At 47.9% G+C, this 22,401-nt stretch overlaps 1 protein-coding gene across 1 annotated transcript in view; it reads left to right on the plus strand.

Annotated features, from left to right (window-relative positions):
- Positions 1–22,401, plus strand: part of LOC144772155 (pepsin A-like) — an 81,217-nt gene that overhangs the window by 8,514 nt on the left and 50,302 nt on the right. The window contains exons 3-4 of the mRNA XM_078656303.1: positions 4,696–4,813; positions 18,170–18,288. Of these exons, the coding sequence (XP_078512429.1) occupies positions 4,696–4,813; positions 18,170–18,288 (237 nt within the window). The remainder of the gene's footprint in view (positions 1–4,695; positions 4,814–18,169; positions 18,289–22,401) is intronic.

The raw sequence follows: 22,401 nt of genomic DNA on the forward strand, positions 1-22,401 counted from the left end.
CTCAGCCTTGCCTCTCCGATAAAAACCAACTACATCTTCCACTCCAAACGCCCCTCCAAATGGAAGAGCATCTTCCTTTAACACCTCCCAATATCTAAATCTATGAAAATTCCTTATGGATTCAAACTATCCACTACCCCGTCCCCAATTTTTCGCGCAGAAATTGATATCCCCATATTTAAAACTGGTAACATTCTCATACAATCCTCCGAACACCACCTTTCCATCTTTGAGCAGCACTTCCAGACTCTGTCCTTCCATCTATCCAAATCCTTGTCTAACTCCCCTTCTACTCAACCCCTCAATGCCCTTTGGCACTCTCTATCTCCCCGACTCAAATCCTCCCTCCCCCCAACGTCTCTACAGCTAATGCTGAACCTCAACTCTCTTCCTCCAGTCACACAGTCTCTCCTGAGAGCCTCCCCCGGCCCCCAAACTACTTCATCCATCTCCCTAACTCTTGCACTCTCCGATGACTTTTCCCCTCCAACCCCTATTGTTTCCCCAGATCACACTCCTGTCGCCGTTTCCCCCTCCCCAGAACCCCCTAATTCCCCTCATTTGACCCAGACCCCTTTCTTACCCTCTTTGAACTGCAGTCCCCCCTACACCCACTGTCGCTTACCCCCTCCCTCATCACAGCTTAGCACCTTCTCAAGACCCTCCTCCGAACTCTAGGAATGTCCCGACCTCCCCATCGGACATCCTTACTTCTTACAACGCAGACTCTCCTCCTATCCCCCTTCCCTAACTGTCTCCTTCACCTCACACCAGGTCTTCTCCGACCAATACAGAAGCCTTCCTTCCCCCACCCCTTCCCTAACTGCACTCTCCCACACCCTTTTAATTCAGACTCTGTCCAAGATTGAACACAATCTCACAACCTTGATCACTGAACTCACACGACTGAGAGAAGATGTCAACTCCCTCTACTCTAGATCCCCATCTAACCGCTCCAACTCCGTCTACCCTGGCCCTCAACACTTATCGAATCCTCAACTATGGAACACCACTCCCTTTGGCTGCCCTTCTCTTAGGCCCCACTGCACATAGAATCACCTCACCGCTTCTGACCTTCATACCCTCTGCAACACCTACCCTCCTAACTCCACTAGTAACGTTCCTCCCCCTCCTCACTCCAACATCCCCATTATTTTGGAGACCAGCAGATTCCCCCCCTCTCCTGTCTCCCCAGTCCCTCTCCCCAATGCACCACCATCCATTCACGCTTTCCCCTCATAGACTTCCCTAAACCCCTCTCCTGCATTCTCCCTAGATCCAACATTCCTGTCATTGTAGGTACCACCAAATGCCCACCCTCTCCAGTCTCCCCCATCCCAACGTACTACCATCCATTCATGCCCTCCCCCCAAAGACTGCACTAAACCCCTCGCCTGCATGCTAGTGAACTGCTGTTCGGCCTTCAGGAATGCAACTGAAATTTCAGAAACCATTCTTAGCGAAAACATCGACATAGCCTTCCCCAGTGAAACCTGGCTCAATGACCACTCTACTTCCAGCCTTGACTTACTCTCTACCCTCCCCCCCCTGGGTTACTCTATCATTAGAGAAAAGACAGGACAGAGAGAACAGGGGGTGAACTAGCGATTATTTTTAAAAATGAACTCCAACCTTCCCTTGTCAAAAATCCTGACCGCAATACCCTCGAATACCTTGAAACCAAACTTATGTCTCAAGGTTTCCCCCGATTCGACTGCACAATATCTATCACCCACCTGGTGACCCACTCCCCTTCGTTGAGGAACTATCCGAACTTCTTAACCAATCCTCTCTCTCTAACCCCAAAACCTCTTCCTTGAAGATTTTAATCTTCACTGGAACATGACTGATGACTCCTCAGTCCATCTCCTCACCAATCTTCTTGAGATCAATGAACTCAAACAACTCTGCCAATCTCCCACCCACTTCAAATGAGCCACTCGTGATGACTTGGCTTCACTCTCTGACATCATACCCATCAACTGGTCTGATCATAACCTCATTCTGTTCTCTTTCGCATACATTGACCCTTCCCCCCTCACCAACAACATTAAAGTCTCAAAGTGGACCAGAAATCTTAATCGAATCCCCCCTGCTAAACCTGAATCTAAACTCCAAACCCAACTTCTGCTTTTCCCTCTCTCCCTAAATGCTAATGAACTCACTGAACATTTTAACGAAACCGCCATCGATGTCCTAGACCAAATTGCCCTGTCCAAACTTAAAACCCTAAGAAACATTCCATCTAAATCATGGCACAATTCCAACCTCAATTTCGAAAGGGGTGCTCTTAGACTCACTGAAATAACCTGGAGACAACAAGCTTCCCCCGCCCATCTTGCTCTCCTCAGATCCGCCAGAGCCACATATAAGAAAAACATTTTCTCGGAAAAGGCCTCCTTCTTCCGTACCCAATTCAATCGAGCGAAAAATTGACCCAGAGAGCTGTTCAGCATAGTTCGAAACCAAACCTCCTCGGCCCCTCCAACCCTGACGGCCACAACTGACAAATGTGAAGAAATTGCTAACTTCTTCTCCGAAAAAATAGCCATTGTAGACCAATCCTTCATAGCATCTCCACCACATCCCCTACCTATCGATGTCTCTACTTCTCAACCTCCCTCCCTATCAACTACCCCCTCCTTCCTCCCTTCTGACGCTACCGCTCCGGACTCCAATATGTCTACCCCTCATCCTAAAAACAACGCCTCCTGGCTCAATTTTCACCCCGTTATGGAACATGAAGTCTCTAACATCATCTCCAAACTTAAACCTTTCTCACACACCAAAGACCCTCTTTCCTGCTAACCTCGTTCAGGAGCTGAAGCACAACATTGCTCCTTACAGGACCTCTATCATCAATTTCTCCTTTACCTCGGGATGTATCCCTCCCTCCCTCCCTCCAACTCGGACAAATCACTTCTATTTTTAAAAATCCCAATGCTGACCCTAAGGACCTCAATAATCTCCGCCCCATCTCCAACCTCCCCCTCCTTTCTAAAGCTCTTGAAAAATGTGCCCTTCATCAACTGGACAAACGCATTGTCTCCTTTAACCTACTTGACTCCTTACAATCCGGATTCCAAAAAGGCTGCAGAACAGAAACTGCCATACTAAGTATTGTTGACAACATCCATCACTCCCTTGACAATGGCAAGACGTACCTACTCATTCTCATTGACCTCTGTGCAACTTTTGATATGGTTAACCACCCTGCCATACTTAATGCGCTCAAAATTAGATTTGGCATAAATGGCCTTGTACTTAAATGGTTCTCCTCCTTCCTACACCACAGAACTCATCAAAATCTACGATTGCCTCTCTAATGCCACACCCATATTCCTAGGTGTCCCTCAGGCTTCTATTCTCCCCCACTCGCTCTTCAACCTCTTTATGGAGCCTTACCATCATTCTAAAACAAGCCGGTATCAACTATCACCTATATGCCGATAACACCCAACTTTACTATAAGATCAGATCCCACTCTGATGTTCTACACCTTAATAACACCCTGTCTAAAATCCAATCCAGGTTCCACTCTAACCATCTCAAACTTAACCTTAAAAAAACGGAAATTATTCTCTTCTCTCCAAAAAACAGCCCTCTTCCTATCCAAAGATGGATCTCTGACCTTAATGCCCTCAATTGTCACCTCACCTTATCTAGCTCAGAAAAATCACTTGGCACCACCATTGACAACATCCTAACACTTGAGACCCACATAAAAAATGTGATCAAAGGAGTGCTGTTCACCCTACGCCATCTCAAGAAAATCAAACCCTTAATCCCAGCTAATGACTTTAAATCGGTCGTCCAATCACTGGTCCTCTCAAAAATGGATTATGGTAACGCCCTCTTCTCCGGAGCCCTAAAAGTTCACCTAGCCCCTCTCAAATCTGTGCTAAACCTAGCGGCCAGACTGATCACTGACTGCAAACGCTTCAACCACATCTCCCCAGCCCTTAAGGCCCTGAAATAGCTGCCCATTGCAGGCAGATCCACCTATAAGATGGCATGCATTACGCACAAAGCCCTTCACCAAAAAGCCCCACTTTATCTAACTGATAAACTCCACAAAACAGGATGTGCCCGACCGTTGAGAAGCACCAACGTCCTCCTCCTCATCCCACCCCTGACAAAAAAGAAAAACACTCAGTCTCGCTCTTTCTCTGGCAATACCCCCAGCATATGGAATGTCCTCCCCAAAGACCTGCGCTGCAACCCCTCCTACACCAGCTTAAAAAAAGACCTCAAACCTGAACTTGCTCAAGAAATATTGGGGTCCATAATCCTTTCTTTCCCCTACCTTTCCCTCCCCCTCCTCCTTTTCCTCTCCTTTTCCCTACCTGCCTTACCTCCTAGCCCTCCTCCATCTCAGGATACTATATACTACACGACCACTTGTACCCATTTATTTCTGTTTCTTATCCCTCTCGCGTCGTCATTTTGTCTATTTGTATTTTGCTACTTGTTCTCCTAAATCGAACCTCGGTTATCCCCATGATCCGAACAAATGAAATATACCTGTATTATCTTCACTCATGTAAAGCACTCTGATACCACCGGGTCCAGCCAGCACTATACAAAACCTTTAAAATAAATAAATAAAGTGTGTGCATTGCGTGTGTGAGAGTAGAATATTAAAGAGTCGCAATTCTGCAAATTGTAATTTATTTTCCCTTCATTCTCCTTCAGGCGTGCTATTACGGCACAATCGCCATTGGGACCCCACCTCAGGCCTTTAGGGTGATGTTTGACACGGGCTCCTCCAATCTCTGGGTACCGTCCATCAACTGCAACAGTCCTGCCTGCAGTAAGTATGTGTACGAACATTGAACAGTCAAGGGGCATACCGTCAAGCCCTCATTTTATGTTACTCTTTATCAATGCTACTTCTTGAACCGCAGACACAACCACACACGCACTCCCAAGCACACACACACATGCACACACACACCCACACATAGACAAACACATGCACACACACACACACGCACACACACACACATACAAGTGCAAAAACACACGCAAGCACACGCATACACACACAACACATGCATACACACACAACACATGCACACACATGCACACACAAGCACACACACACACAAGCACACACACATGCACACACACATATACATGCGCACATGCACACACAAGTTCATTCACACATGCATACATGCACACACCTACAGACGCATACACAAAAACACACACACACACACATGCACATACCTTCCATGTAACAGAATTAAAAACAATTTAAGCTGTGCTGCGTGCTTTCTTCTACCTGGCAGACGTCCCAGCCATGAAACATACACACATGCATGCATGCAAACACGCATAAACACACATACATTCCATATTGTTGTGTGTTTTCTTCTACCCAGAATCAGGCATAACAATACAAAGCAACACACATACGCACACACGCACACATGCACGCATACACGCACACACTTACGCAGACATTCTATGTAACAGAATTAAAAACAATTCACAGATCAATGGGGAGAAAACATATCATTTAGCAATTACACATGGATTGTTGTGCAGAAGTGTCCACTAGAAGGTACGCGTACATCAACAAGATTCACTTGAAGGCCTTGGAGCGAAGAGCGCTTACAGAGCCTGGTGGGGATGGAGCAAGGTCTGTTACCTTGAAGGGTGAATGCCCATTCTCTACTGAGACTTCCCAGTTGCATTAGCGATAATAGCTTGCTGGGGTTTGATGTGTAATCATAAGAATGTTCTCACAAACAAAATGTGGGGACAGAACTCACATTCAAACAATTTCAAAGGACCTAAGGGTAAGACAGGGATTCTGCCACAGCCCAACCTGTATTTAGGATTGTACATTAATAACTTAGTAGTCACTTTAGAAGAAGCAGCATCCTCAGGAGTGCTACTAGAGAATGTATTGATTAGTACCTGCTCTACACAGATGGTCTTTCCCACTCACATAAAGCTCTTAAAAAGAGATGCCTGTTACACAGAGCTGGAGCATAAAGTGCTGAAATAAGTAAAACTACCACCAATCCAAAGCAATGGTCTTTAGTAAACTCCTAGGTAAAAGAACAACCAAAACCAGTTTCTGGTAAAGGAGGACATCTGATAATTAAACCTGGGGCCAGATTTATCAAGGTTTTGTGTCAAACTAGTGCCATGCATGGGGGCGCAAGGGCACTGCAAAACCTAAGTGAGATGTATCATGCACCTCAAGCCCACTTTGTGTGGCCCTGCATGGCTTGATACATCTGGAGTAACACAACATATATTGCTCCCTTGCATTACACTGCCCCAGGGAGACATTCCATGGGTAGAGCCTGGGTGTTCGAACTCATCCACCCATAGATTTTGCAGCATTCCCAGATTTATAATTAGTGGTAGACCTGCGATTGCATCAACATGTGACACCTCCCCAGGTAAGGCATAGTGAGGAGAAACATCTTTATTTCTCCTCGTGTCTTCCTCTTTCTACATGTGCTTCCTTCTGCAGCATGCATCGAAAGAGGAAAATGCCTCCATGACTTGTTTTTGTGCACGAAGGTGTTCCTGCCTACAATGCAGGCACCGTTGCACCATGACGCAATAGTGTCTGCTTTGGATCTAGACAGCCAAAAGTGAGCCAGCACTAGGAAAGGACAGGAATGTGCCTTATAATGTTAAATATGGTGAATTCCAGCCCTTGCCCTTTCATGCAGCACAGCACAGCAAGGTAGCTCGCTGCGTTGCATTGATGAAAACATGATAAAATATAGGCCCTTGGACATGAACTGACTCCAAGGACAAAGGAAGGAGTCCACCTGTAAAACCGTGGATGGAGATTTTTGGGGTTGTCAAAGCAGTACCGTTCTAGGACAGAAACATCTGGAACCCCACAAACCAATGGTTAAGCTAATGGGAATCAAGTCTAAGAGAGAACACACAACTGCAGGTCGATTTGTTGAAGGCCCAAAGGAATGCTTCAGATGATGCAGACTGAGTTGAGTTTCAAGGAATTTGAGAAACAGACTGGTCGGGGGGGAGTCAGTGATTAGGAGAGAGAGAGAGTCTGAAAGAAAGAGGAAGTGATGGGACAAGAAAACAGGGTGGTCAGGAGAGAGGGTGAGACAGAGTAGGAACAAAGAGAGATAGAGAGGGAGCGAAATGAGAGGGGACAGTAAAAGCTAGAGAGATGCAAAGAGTGACAACAAATTTGGAAGAAGAATAAGAGGGAAAGACAGGGATAGAGAATTGTGGGGAAGTACAAAGAGACAGTGAGAGGAGATAGAAAGACAGGAAGTAGAGTATGGGGCAAGGAGATTACACATTATGGAAACTAGAGCAAGAGAGAGAAAGCAGGATATAGAAGAAAGGAGTCAGTGGAAGGGAGAGGGAGATAAAGATAATTAAGACAGAGAATAGCAAGAAAAGAAAAAGAATCAGTGAGGTGGAGAAAAACAGAGTGAAATAAAATGAGAGACAAAGAGATGGGGGACTGGCGAGAGGCACAAAGACAAATAGGGGCATAGAAAGAGTGAGCTGGAGGAAGAAAAAGAGAGAAGAAGACATATAGTAAGAGTAAGAGATAGAGAGAAACAGTGTGACGCCCGCACACTAGCACCTCCTTTGGAGAGAATCCTAAATGTATGACTTTGTTTGGATGGTTACAATATGACCATGCCTCACCTCAGTACTTGATGACTGTGCGCATCCAGCGTGGCGCAGTTTTTTTACTTAGTAGCCTGATTACAATCTTGGTAGATGGGTTACTGCATCACAATGGTGACGGATATTCTGGCTGATGGGATTTATATTGTGGCGTATGCGATATCCGTCACCGCTGTGACAGAGTAACCCACCCTTCAGGATCGTAATCAGGCCCTCAGTGGTGCAAACTTTCAACATTCCTGACTCCCTTCTTGCTCCTGGTGTACACAGTTATCAGCATTTGCAACATCCTTGAACCCCGAAAACAATTACAGTATTACATAGGGATCGCACGTCCTTGCGCAGCCCCTTCTATAATTCAGAACATCAAGTGCAAACCTAGCGCCGGTGTGACATACATGGAGCCAATTGGGGTCCACTCACAGATACGGGTGGACAGATTCACCAATATGGGATGATCTCAAGGGTGTGTAAATGAGGGAATCTTCCTCCTTGGCATCGATCCATATTACCGATGCAGGTGTAGAGGCAAAGAGTCCAATGAGAGGCCCACTGGTTAGAGGTTCTACAGAGTCAATGCAGCCATGGCTGCACCACTTAAAAATACAATATTAGGGGCCGTGGGACATCCAAGGCATTCCCCTTCAAGCAAGGGCAGTCAATCAATACAACCTCCTCCAGGAGGGACTCTGACCCTCTTTGAAAGCCAGGCCACTTTACTCCTGCAAAGGAAAAGGCAGATCAGAGGCTTAAAATAGCCAGCCTGGGGGGTGTGGCTTGGCTAGCCATCATGACGGACATGTGCTAAGTGAGGTCCGTCCAGCCCGCTGCATTATCCTACAGATATCCTGCTCCTCCGGCTGCAGCATCCACACAGGACTCCCCCTGTGGTGTAGAGACTTGGTGTCGCTTCCAGGGGCAAATATGGACCTCCGCCATATCCTGCGGCGGCAGGGTGGTGACTTTAGCCCCTGAGGCCTTGCGGCGGCGCTGAGACCGCGGACTTGAGTGAGGCTCTGCCTGCGATCTTGGGAGGGGGAGAAGCCGCGGTGATTGATCTGTCCCTCCTGGTGGAGCTGAATGGGCTTTCGTCTCCCTCCCGGAGTCTGTCCTCGGCTGAGCTCTCATTCCTCCACTGTGCAGGGCCCCCCCCTTACTCAGTGATCGCATCGGATCACAGGGGTGAGTGGGCAGGATCAGGTGCCACCTGGTGCGGATACCGCCATTTTGTGCCACCCGGGCCGCGGAGTGCTTGGCCCCCAGTGGTGCGGTGGATTTATCGTTTGTGGCCAGGTGCCCTGAAGATAGAGCTCCTATGAGTTGGTGGCGTAGTGGGCATTGGTGCCTGCCCTGTGCAGAGTCCTGGGGCGGCGGTGCTCACGTGCTTGTTGCTGGAACCTGCGGGTGACCTGGGGATCGTGGCCCGGCAAGGGGCCCTCCCCTCGTAAGCTTGGAACTGCGGGGGTGAATCAGGCCTCTTCTCGGTGTTCTGCGATGGGCCCTGCACATCCATCGGATTCCATCCTTCGGTCCTGGCCTGTCATGAAACTGAATCTCCCTGCTCGGCGGCCAATTGGGGACGTAGGAGTGGTGCCCTGGTGGCTCATGGAACACTGACTGAGTCACCGCCAGCCATATGATGCCTGGATCGTGGTGTGAGTAGCTTATCCCTAGTTTGCTGCCTTTCCTTGGGTGGCCATGGGGGGCTTCTGACTATGTGTGCACCAGTTCAAGTTCAAGTTCAAATGATCTTTATTCGGAATTTAGGACATCCATAAAAGTACATACAGAATGAAACACATTAAAAGCACATAGAAAAAACATGTATAAAAGTTAAAAACAAGGTTTTCCAATTGAGTTTGAGCAGCTTATATGGCATACATGATAAAAGAAACATGTACATATAATCATAGGTTTCAATTGATCCACTCCCTAAAATAATCATACATATCCAGACACACATATAGTTAATTTGTGTACAAATTATATCTGAATAGTAAAGTGCAATGTGCATTCCGTAGCGCAATACTGTAGTCCATTATGCATGTTCCATACTTGCCCTTGATCTCACACAGACTTTTATAAAACAGCTTACAGTATATATAACTTCATCTGTTGACAACATTTGCAAAAATCTTAGTGCCAGATTAAAATCCCTTAGGTTATATTTGCGGAAGATTGGCATTAAATATTGGCGGATATACAATTTATAATAGCCACAGAACAGAAAGTAATGCAACAAACTTTGTTTCCCACCTTCAGAACAAGGACAGTCCAACTCTTCAAATTTTTTGTTATAACCAAGGGGGAAGCTTAGTAAGTTAACAATGCTTCCGTCCCGGAACCGGAATAAAAGACTTTGGTTCCATCTTCCTATTGCGCCAGTTACCAGTGTGAGGTTCCCCCCTTGCCCCCCTGACCGGGGTTTGGCAGCATTTTCGGGCCGCGTGGGGGTGTTGGCTTAAGATCACCACCTGGGGCCGCTTGCCTGCCTCGTGGTGGCCCTGTGGTGTGTCCCTTGGGTCCTGTCCTCATGGGGATTGATTTGGCGATTGGCTCGAGCCGCGTGGATTACTGTTGGGCGCCGTCGCCACCCTTGGATCACCGGAGTTGACCGGTTGACCGAGGACGGGTGTGCCATCAACAAACCACCTGGTGAAGGTGGTGGGAGGGAACACTTGGTCCGTCATGACGAGGAACAGGCCCGGGGGTGGCTCATCCAAACAGAGCACACTGGATACATTTGCTGGTCCTGGGAACCCCGCGGCGGCATCAGGTGTGACCCAGGGAGATGTGCTGACAATGACCCTCTCCTGGCTGTTATTACTCAGTCCAGGGACATGCTTGATGCCAAAATCGGAGCTGTGGGATCAGACATTCTATATTGTGTCAGGACCTGCGAAATGCTGTGGCATGCATCACGGACACTGAGACGAGAATCTCCGGAGTGGAAGACGCTGATCACCACCTTGCAACAGCGAGTGTTGTCCTTGGAGAGCACCCAGCGTGGCCTGGCATCACGGGTGGAGGATGCGGAGGGCTGGGCACGCTTTGTTGGTTTTCCGGAGGGGTGTGAGTCCGGAGATATGGAGAGGTTCCTTACCCAGTGGCTGGAGTGTTGGCTGCAACCAGAATCCCTATCCAAGTGGTTTGTGGTTGAGCCTGCCCATAGGGCTCTGATGCAGAATCCCTAGCCGGGGGCTCGCCCGCTGCCAGTGATTGCGAAATTGCTTAATTATCATGACAGAGACGCTACCCTGAAACAGGCCGGGCCAAAGAAGCCCTGAGGCACGGTAATGTCTGCCTCCTGATATTCCCTGACTATACTAAACTGGTCCAACAGCAGCCGCAATCATTCCTAGTGGCCAAGGCCCTTCTGCATGAGCTCAACTTCCGTATCCATTGCTCTATCCGGCTCGGCTGCGGGTCATTTATCGTTCTCCCCAGAGGAGGTGTTCCAGTGGACGGACAAGACGGTGCAGCCGTGCCCTCACTCGCTGCCTGGGAGAGACCTGATTCGTCCTCGAGTGGAGTGGCTAGAACTTTGCCTAATGTCAAGGGGAAGGGGTCTACGCGATCCAGGTCTAGAAGGAGGTCCAAGTCAGGCAATGCCTCAGCACGAAGGGGTTCTGCTGCGAGACATGCGGCACCAGCTGATTAAATTATGTTTGTGTTTATAAATTTAAAGCCCACAGGTGCTTAGAGCTGGCGGACATTCTCCCCCATGGGCTCTTGGAATAGTCACCGGTGGCCATTACTCTGCGCGTTGGACTGGCAATTGGGCCGTTCTGGTGGCGCCTCTCCACATGGAATCTTCAGAACTAAGATTACAGGTACAAAGCCGTTGACAAATATCTATCCCATAATGTGGGGTCGGTGTCTGCCGTGGAATCCCTCTGGGAGGCAATGGAGCCCACTCTTCGTGGGGTGGACATCTCCTTTTGTGCTGCGGCCCGTAGAGATTCTCTTATTCAGGCAGAAGCTACACTCTTGGATCTGGAGGGGCGTAGCAGGGAGGAGGGGGCGGCTGGTTTGCCCCCAACTGATACACGCGCAACAAAGCTACTCATCCCTCCCGCTTGACGAGGCCCATCAGGCTTGGCTGGCAACCCGGAGTAGGATACACCAGTGGGGAGACAAATCAAGTAAGCTATTACACAGATTGTGTAGGGGTGTGTCGGGTTCCCTTGTTCTTCCGGGCATTGTCGGACCGGATGGGTTGCCCAAATTAGATCCATAGGCTTTAGCAGAGAGTTTTGTGGTGTATTATGCGGACTTATATACTCCCAGGGACTGTCTGCCAGCGGAAGTGATAGGCCAGTTTTTAGATGATCTTCTGCCTCGGGCCCTCTATGACGAGGTCAGTACTGAACTGGACCACCCACTCACTGAGGACGAACTGGGTTCTGATCTATGGGAGCTGCGCCCTGGGAAAGCCTCTGGTCCCAATGGTTTTCCGAACAAATTCTTCAAACAGTACTTCCTCCGGCTTGGCCCTCACCACCGTAAAGTGGTGGAGGAATCCAGGGAGCTTTGTCATTTGCCTAGTGATTGGCGGCATGCAGAGGTGGTGGTCTTTCATAAACCCGGTAGACCGCATGAGCACCATGCGTCGTATCATCCCATCTCCCTCCTCAATGTCGAGGCCAAGGTCCTGACCAAGGCTTTGGCCAACTGTCTTCGGCCTCATATCTCCTCCCTGGTACATCCGGACCAAGCTGAGTTTATGCCCCAGCGGGTGACCCGTCATAATATCTGCATAGAGCAAACAGCTATTGCAGCAGTTCGGGGCCTGGGGGTACGTGCAACACTATTGCTCGCGGATATGGATTGTGCTTTTGACTCATTGAGTTGGGAGTATTTAATTGCGCTCCTCCGCAGATTGAATTTAGGGCCTCACTTCTTATTCTATCTAACCCTGCTTTATACTGATATAATGGTGTCTGTACGCGTGGCGGGCTCTGTGTCGTCAGTTTTTACCATTGACTGTGGCACCAGGCAAGGGTGCCCACTGTCTTCGTATCTGTTCGCCATGGCGATGGAGCCCCTGGCAGCCTGGGTGCGCATCGATGCGCAAGTGGCTGGTCTTGAGTGGGTGAGACAGGTTAGCGCACCGTATAGCCCTATATGCCGATCATGTGTTGTTTTTTCTTACTAATTTGGATAGGACCGGCCCGCGACTGTTGCGCATAATGCAGGTGTTCGGCGAGACCTCTGGCCTCTATATGACTGAGCAAAAATCTACCCTTTGGGCGGAGGGGGCGATTTTGGCAATTGGGCCTCCGTGGTAAGGGTGGTACACGATGGGCTGAAATAACTAGGTGTGTTCCTCTCTGATTCGCAGCCGACTGCATGGGACAGAAATCTATTGCCACTGTGGAACAGGGTGCACGAAGATATTAAAACATGGTCCCAAATGCCCTTATCTATATATGGTCACTCTGCTATTTTTAAGATGGTCTCTCTTCCCCGTCTATTATATCAGCTACAAAATCATCCATTTCCCATCTCCCCAAGATGGTTTCGCCAGGTCAATGCGGTCTTGGGTCAGTTTTTATGGGGGGTGGGATGGCCAGAGTGACTCTTCGTATCTGTTTTCAATCCCCATATTGTGGAGGGCTTGCGACATCGGACATTCTTTCATAATATATGGCTTTGCACCTTCTTGTCCTTAATGAATGGTGGTATTGGGACAGGTTGGATCTGGCGTTTGCAGTGGAACGGCGGCTCACGGGTGATCACTTGCTGCACACTCTCCTATATTCTGCGCCCCTGCGGCGCTCTTTCCCGGTCGCCACACAGCTCATTTTTCGGATCTGGAGGCAGGCTTTGCGGAGGATGAGTTGGTGGAACCATTTGACCTGGGAGACCCCATTGTGACAGAATGGACGCCTGCCGCAGTTGGAGGCCATGCCTGGATTTCGTGGTTGGGACGCGACCGGGATCTCCGTGCTGGGGGATGTCATGCGGGGGCCTGTGTTGAAGTCATTTTAAGACCTGCAGAAAGACTTTCAAATGGCGCGTACCCAATTTTTTAAATGTTTGCAATTTCGACATGCTATTTTCCCTAGCTTGGAGGGAATGAAGGAGCTGGCTGATTTTAGCCTGGTTGAAGCAAAAGTTTTCATGGACGATTTGAAGGACCATAAGATCTCCAAAATGTATCAATCCCTTTGTCACGCACAGCTCCCCATCCCTGCAGCGTCTTCGTGAGGTGTGGGAAAGAGATGTAGGCCCACTCGAAGAGGAGGCCTGGGTGGAGGCCATTACCTCCCCTCATGGGGCAGCCACTGCCATGAGCCTTCGGCTTATTCAGATGAAATACCTTCATAGGGTATATTTCACTAGAGTCAGGCTGCACAGGGCGGGCTTGGTAGCTTCCCCAGTGTGTCTACGTTGTATGCATGAAGAGGGCACCCTGCTCCATACTATATGGGATTGTTCCGCGCTGGCACAGTTCTGGTGGGGAGTGATGACATGCCTGTCAGAGGTTTTGGGTTGGGACCTCCCTCGCTCACCTATGCTGGTGCTCCTGCATGTTATGTATGAAATCGGGGGCAACATCTATTAAAGTCATCGAATGCTCCTGGGCTTTACCATTGCCAAGCGCGACATTGCTCGAGCCTGGATGGCGACAGTGGCGCCATCCGTCTTGGTTTGGAAACGGGACTTGATTTTTGTATGGGTTTGGAGGCTCCTATCTTTATAGTGAGGGGGTGCCCTTGTGAGCACTATAAGATCTGGAAGCATTGGGCGGACTATCGGGGACTAGATCTGGAGCCTGTTCCAGCACAGGGCTTGGACCGGCTTTGATCTTCTCCCCCCCCTCCTCCCCCTCTTCTCTATATTTATTTTGGTGGGGTTACTAGTTCATTTCCTTTTATCTGATTGTGGGATTGTGCCCTTCTGTAAGGTATTGTAGTGAGCGTAGGATTGATGCTCCGACTGTATTCTTTGATTTTGCTCGGTTAACAGTACGGTTGGGTGGGACAAAGCACCCTACACATCCTGTGGCCCCAGTTCTCTAAACAATTTGGACTCTAGCAGTATCCTCAGTACTTCTTCCTCAACCAAAAATCCTACTACAGGAAAAACAAAAGGGCTCCAATGCACAAACCAGACTTACGTAGAACTTTCTGGCAGACTCCGGATACAGAGCACTAAATGGAGGGTTGGCAGAAGATCAGCCCTCTGCACCAATTTATTGGGGACCTGTGGCCCCCACCACCATAGACTGCACATTTGTCCATTGGTCTTGTTTACATCTATGTAAAAGATATGCTATCATTCAGAGGACTAAGAGTGACCATGATCCTCACAGGTTAGAAGTGAACATTAAATATGATCACTGGAAGGCCAGGGCAGCGGCGAACTGTGACCGAATGATTGCTGTCAATGGCAAGAGGCTCATCTGGAAAAACAAAGCGTCTGGGTGGAGACTTAGCATTGGTTATTAAAACAGACTTTGCTCAATTGAAGACAGGTGACGATTGGTTGAACATCTGGCAAATCATTGCATATTGTCAGTTGTGATGACAGACTTACAAAATCCATGAGCAAAAAGCTTTTTTCATTTAATCAGCAAATAAATGAGTCAAAGAGAGTGTATCGTAAGGCAGTGCGGCATAACCTAAAATTTCCTGTGTCTAAGGATCGTGACTTGAGACTTTAAGAACAAAAGAGGGAATTGAAGATTTGAAATGCACAGATAAAACAGGACAGTGAAGATAATGCCTATGCAAAATTGTTCCATGACATTTCTTCACAAAACAAACAAGCATTTTGGCCTTTTCTGGGATAGGGCACAAGCTCGTATAAGCATCCAGATGATCTGTTTATCCAAAGATATCAATGGTAAACTCACAAAGTCCCTGTACAAATCAATAATCACTTGCTCCTTCAAACCAGTAATAGACCATATCCAGATATTACAAAGAAGGAAATATCAAAGCTAATAGAAGGTTCTAGCTTGTTCAAAAGCACCTGGACCAAATGGTTTACCCATAGATGTGGTCAAGTTAGATATTACTTTTTGGAGCACACTGCTAGAACATTTTTTTTTCGTATGTAGCTCAGTCTGGGAAAGCTTCATCGTCTTTGAATGGGGCGATTGCACATCATATATATAAACGAGGTCTCAAACAAGATCCAACCAGCTATAGATTAATAGCTTCCTAGACTTTGAAGGGAAACTGGATGCTAAGCATCTTCAAAATAAATGAAGGGTTTGGGCAGAAGAAAAATCTTGATTCCATCAACACAAATAGCATTCTGTGCAGGCTGCTCAACAGTTGATAATATCACAACACTGGTTCTACTTGGGAAAAAATCCTATATACAGAAAACTATGCTATAAGCTTGTTTCATGGACTATTCCACGGCTATCGATAAAGTGAACTGTGGGACAAGCTTATAATGTAGGAAATAGATCTTAACTTTCTGCGCTTTATCATCGAATTGCATACAGAAATATGGCTACAGTAAAGCTATCAACTGACAATAACCTGTCTTCAAAATGTCTTAGACAAGGATGTATTCTCGCTCCTCTATTATTCTCCTTGTACATTACTAACTTAACCGAATAATTAAGGTCAAATCAGGGTATTCCTCCAAAGTTAGGAGGCATAAAAATGAACACATTTGTCCTACCCTGATGATCTGGTGATCCTGTCATAGACGCCAAAAGGACTACAGTATCAACTAAACTAATGACATAGCTACTACTTGGAGAATTGGTTAATTGCTAATCCGTCCAAAACTAAAATCTTGGGGCATATTACCAACAAGTAGCGATAATTATCGCTAAATAGGCTTAGCGATGATTTTTTTATCGCTGCCTATCGCTGGATATGTTAGCGGAGAAAACATGCTATTAGCAACGTTTTTCTCCATTGTGCTAAAATATCCAGCGATAGCGGCGAAATGCATGAATATCGCTGAGAATACAGCGGTATTCACGCATTAGCGACAATATGCTCTTAGCCATGTTATCCACCTGCCATTGGATAACATGGCTAAGAACTGGTCTGAGCAGGCGTTAATCTTTGGCGATAGCGGGAATATTTCCATCGCTACGCCTGCCTTGGTAATAGGCAATAGCGACGTTAGCGACTGCTTTCAGTCGCTAACAGGTTGGGTACGCCCACTTTGCATGTCATTAGCGATAAATATCGCTGACATGCAAAGCGGGTCCCAAACCGCTCGCTATCACCTAAAAGCTGTCACTAACATCAGTTAGCGACAGCTTGCTAATAGAGCGATAGAATTAGCGCCGCCTAGCGGTCGAAAACGGCCGCTAAACCGGCGATAATTGCCTATCGTCACCCTTGGTAATGTGCCCCCTTGACCTTTGGGCAGGCAGCTAAATCCATGGAATTGCTTCTAGGATACACTTCAGTTTAAATAGTAAAACAATGTGACTATCTCAAAGTGACTTTCGACAGCAAGTTATCATGATTAAACCACCATTAGCAAAGGTTGGAGGTTGGTTTGTAGCTGAAAAGCTATCTTGCCACTTCCTAGTGCATTCAAGATATACTGCAGCTTCACTTCCTTCTCCATCAAACACGCCTTTGTTTCTCTGTGGAGACAGAGAGATGCCTCCTCGTGGACTTTGAGCCAGTGGTCACAGTGGGGGCTCTAGGGATGGCTGATTCATCCTTTCTTGCTTGATCATTCTATACATCATCTTTGTCCAGAAATATCTTAAAGAGATTATTTAACATTTGCAAAGGTTTATTAAGCAACCACCCAAGTCACTGGAATGGCCAAGTGTGTCATGTGGGGAGAACTTCAAACAGGATCTAAGGGGCATATTATCAAGCAGGGCGTTAAAATTATCGCTGTTTTAGCGGCAGAAAACTGCCGCTAAAGGGGCGATAATAGGCTTGATAATATGGCCTTGTGAATTCCAATAGAAACCCATGTTCTGGTGTGAACATGGACTTCTATTGGAATTCTCAAGGGCATATTATCAAGCCCATTATCACCGCTTTAGCGGCAGAAAACTGACGATACAACGGCGATAATTTTAACGCCCTGCTTGATAATATACCCCTAAATTCCCTAAGTGTCTTCAGTGCTGTCAAGTAATCTGTCCTAGCAGAGTCTTCTGCCCAAGGTCACAGGCTACACTTTCAGATGAACGATATTGATAAAGCAGATGGTATTTCTAGATCGATGCCATCATGTCTAATATTTGTCAGTTCACTCTCTTGTTACCAGCACGATTTCACTAGGGGTAAGGGTAGAAGCTTTTCACAATGGAACACAAGAGCTGGAGAACAAAAACTGATCTCAGTCATCGGTCAAAGTTCAAGATCAGGGACTCAGACAAGGTTTCACCAAAGACAAATAAGACCACCAATGGGAGGCATGAGCTGGAGTGAGAGCCTCAGCACATTCCCATTAAAAGAGAGCGTGGCAAATGGTCACTGTGGTACCATTCAAGTGTTCTTAGCTGATACATGATCTTGTCTTCCTTGTCGTTAAGCATTAAACACTTGTGTATCCGCAGGAAATCGCTGGCGTTTCGATCCTGCCAGTTCTTCAACATTCAAGTCCAACAATGTACAGAGTGTCCTTGGTTACGGCATGGGAAGCGTGTCCGGAGTCCTGGGCAATGACACTGTCCAGGTAAGTGGACTGGAGAATGTGCATTACTTTTACATAATATTACCATTATTGGGTTACACGTGAGACAGAGGACAGAAACCAGGGTTTCGCCAGGAGGAGGGGCTGGGACTATAAAATTGTCATAGTAGTAAGTAGAAGAACGCCCAGGAGTTTTTTTGTTTTAAATTTATAAATATTCACATTACACACAGATAAAACTCAGGGAAAAAAACATGAAATTATTTGCACAGAATCACATGGTTTTAGTTCAATAAAAAATTCTGGTTTCGAAACCTTGGGGCATATTTACAAGCGCCTTGAGACACTGGTGAATCAATTTTTGTGACGTACTATCGGTGCAGTGTAGTGCTCCATATTTACAAGGACACGTAAAGTCACCCTGCTACCTTTTCATGTCTTTGTAAATACGGCCCCTTTTCAGACAGCAGTTTGCGTGAAAGGAGTGTTCCATGTGTCACGGCTGCTAGTCCTCAGGATCGGAAAGATGCTCAATAGGGGTCCACCTCCTGACGTCTCCACACTCTGACTGAGTATTTCCAGAGTATAAAAGCAGTCAGGCGAGGGAAAAACAGGGAAGGGGAAAGGGACAGCAGGGATAAGGACCTGTAACGACAAGGAAGGACACGTTAGTTCCTTGTACTCTAACTCCTTAACTATGTCACAAGTGCTGTTGTGAATCCTCACCTGATAACTCTCAGGAAAATAGACCCTTCCCTCTGATGGAATCTTCCTCAGACTAAATGAAAGAACAGTTTGTTATGGCCTGTCTATTTCCTGATAGAGACACACACATCAACCTCCCACATGTATCACCCTCATTCACTCACCAGTAGCCTGTGGAAATCGTGACTGAACATGGGGTTCTCAAGAGGCGTCTGGATAGATAACAGTCTCTCCCAGCCGCTTCTTGTAAGGTGCACCAGCATCCGCTGATGGAAAAAAGAACAACAAACTGTAAACAAACTAGAAAGCCAGCCGGCTTCTCCTGCTCACAGTTCAAGGATGAAAAACACAACAAAAATAAAGTCCCAGAAACAGGAGGGGGCAATCCTGCGTCTCCCGTTCAGTGTTCTCAGCCGAGAAACACCATTCAAACATAGATAAGCGTGGAGGGTGAAATCCCGCGTCTCCCTCGCCACCTATGGAATACAACACCAGCCGGTGTTTGTTGCACAGATAAATCCGCGTCCCGTGAGTGACAGTGAGGGGGAAATCCAGGCGTCTCCTGCTCACTCACATAAACAAATATAATCAGGATCGCAAGAACGCGGAGGGGGCAATCCTGGCGTCTCACGCGTCTTGCGGTAGTAACCTCTTGACAGTACCAGCCGGTACCTGTCGTCACGTGGATCACTACAGCTTGCTCTGCAGCCACAGAACAAACGAACCACACCTTCCCTGGAACTCCGCGGGGACAGGGCGTCCGCAACCATAGGCTCAACAAGACAAATCACAAGCACCAGTAGATGGCGTCCAAGAGAATATATGCCTTCTGAGGCCCTCCCCCTTCATGCTAGGCATTCTGGGAGGTGTAGTCCAATTCTAGGTAGGCACGTTAGTCAGACCCTGACAGTATGCCCCCCTGCCCTGTGCCTCCTAGCGCCCGGCTTCGTCGGGTTGCGAGCAAAGAAGGACCGAATCAGGCGCGGAGCGTGGACATCACAGCAGGGCTCCCACGAGTCATCCTCGGAACCATAGCCCTTCCAAGAGACCAGAAACCACAGCTTCCCCTGACGGATCTTGGAGTCCATGATACGCCGGACCTCGAACTCCATCTGTCCGTCCCTCAGCACCGGTGGCGCGGCCCTTTGTTGCAACGAACCAGCTGGTTTCAGCAAACTGCTGTGAAACACCGGGTGTATTCGCATAGACATGGGCAGTTTCAGCTTGTACGCCACTGGGTTGATTCTCTTGATGATAGCATAAGGACCGATAAATCGTGGATGGAAAATACTGCGATACCTGAACCGAATGTTTTTGGTAGACAACCAGACCTTGTCTCCTATCTGGTACACAGGACTCTCCTGTCGATGTTTGTCTGCCCATTTCTTATAGGAGCCTTTTGCTTGACCCAGAGACTTTTGGATCTGTCGATGAGTCTCCAGCAACGCCTTTACATGTGCCGCCACATTGGGTTGATTCTGAACTTCACCGGGTACTGTCATGGGTAAGGTGTTAGCGTGGAACCCAGTATTCGCCTTGAATGGAGATTCTTTTATAGCACTGTGCCATGCGTTATTGTATGATAGCTCCGCCAACCAGAGAAGAGAAACCCAAGAATGACTGGCTTCTTCCGAATAGCACCTCAGATATTGTTTGAGAGTTTGGTTCAGCCGCTCTGTCTGACCGTCTGTCTGGGGGTGGAAACTGGTAGACAGAGCGTCTTCCACTTTCAGAGCCTTACACCACATGTGCCAGAACCTGGCCACGAACTGCGGCCCCCGATCCGAGATTATCACCCGTGGGAGTCCGTGTATCCGTACCACTTGAGTCAAAAGCATTTGAACAGTCTGGCTGGCAGTAGGTAAGTTCTTGCAGGGAACGAAGTGCCCCATTTTGGTCAGGCTGTCCACAACTACCATAATCGCGTTGTACCCTTGGTCCATGGGCAACCCCACGATGAAATCAAGGCTGATGGTGTGCCACGGACGTGACGGAGTGGGCAGTGGTCTGAGTTTCCCACGACTCATGGCATGGTCCCCCTTTGCTCTTGCACATGTGTCACACTGTCCTATCCATTTCTCCACGTCTTTCACTAGAGTGTCCCACCAAAAATGGCGTTTCACGAGGTGAACTGTTTTTCTCACCCCAGGATGGCCTGCCATAGCGTTCCCATGACACCAGTTGAACGCCTGGAGACGCAGTTCGTGCGAGGGCAAAAACAACTTCCCTCCGTGCAAGGGCACTCCATGGTGGATGGTACGGATGTCGTTCTGACTTGCCCAATATCGCCATTGGCCTTGATCTCTGTCCTTTTGTACTTGCTCAATGAATCGGTCAGCTGTCACCAGACACACCACTTTCTCTGGATCGATTATCGCTCTTGTTTGTTCCTTTGCTGGCACCGTATCCCCCCCTTGACGAGAGAGTGAATCTGCTTTTCTGTTTTCTGTTCCGGGACGGAACGTAACGATGAAATTGCATTCTGCGAAAAACAGCATCCACCGCATTTGACGCTGGGACAAGTGGCGAGCGGTTTTCATGAACAACAAGTTCTTATGGTCGGAAAATACAGTCACTGGGTGTTGTGAACCCCACAAATAGTGCCTCCACTCCTGAAATGCTCGCTTGATGGCCAGCAGTTCCTTCTCTGAGATAGTGTAGTTGGCTTCAGCAGCATTCAGTTTCTTTGACAGAAAGGCCACCGGATGTAGTTGACCCGTCTCCCTGTCTCTTTGTGACAGCACAGCTCCCAATGCTGTATCGGAGGCATCCGCCTCGACGATAAAGGGCAGATCTAGTTGAGGGTGCGTCAAGATTGGGGCAGTGACAAAGGCTTCCTTCAGTGACTCAAAAGCTTCCATGGCTTCAGCGTTCCACTGGAACGTACATCCTTTCCTTAGCAGTTTGGTAATGGGAGAGGCCAACAAGGAGAACTGGGAGATGAAACGTCTGTAATAGTTGGCGGAGCCAAGGAAACACTGCACCTCTTTCACACAGGTAGGTACTGGCCAGGCACGCACTGCATCAACCTTTCTCTCTGCCATGTGAAACCCTCCTGGTGTCAGGATAACCCCTAGGAACTCCACCTCCTCCACACCAAACTCACATTTACTGAGTTTACAGTAGAGTCGGTGCTCCAGCAACTTTTGTAACACCAGGAGGACATGACTGGCGTGTTGTTGACGTGTATCCGAGTAGACCAGAATGTCATCGATGTACACGATGACAAACTGGTCCAGATACTCTTTCAACACATCATTTAAAAAGTATTGGAATGCCGCCGGGGCGTTACAAAGCCCGAACGGCATTACCAGATACTCAAAAAGGCCATAACGGGTTTTGAAGGCCGTCTTCCACTCATCACCGCTGCGTATTCTGACCAGGTGATAGGCCCCACGAAGATCCAGCCGGGTGTAGATCACGGCCTCCCTCACCTGATCCAACAGCACG

This window comes from Lissotriton helveticus, chromosome 8 (assembly GCF_964261635.1).
Source record: "Lissotriton helveticus chromosome 8, aLisHel1.1, whole genome shotgun sequence".
Lineage (NCBI taxonomy): Eukaryota > Metazoa > Chordata > Amphibia > Caudata > Salamandridae > Lissotriton > Lissotriton helveticus.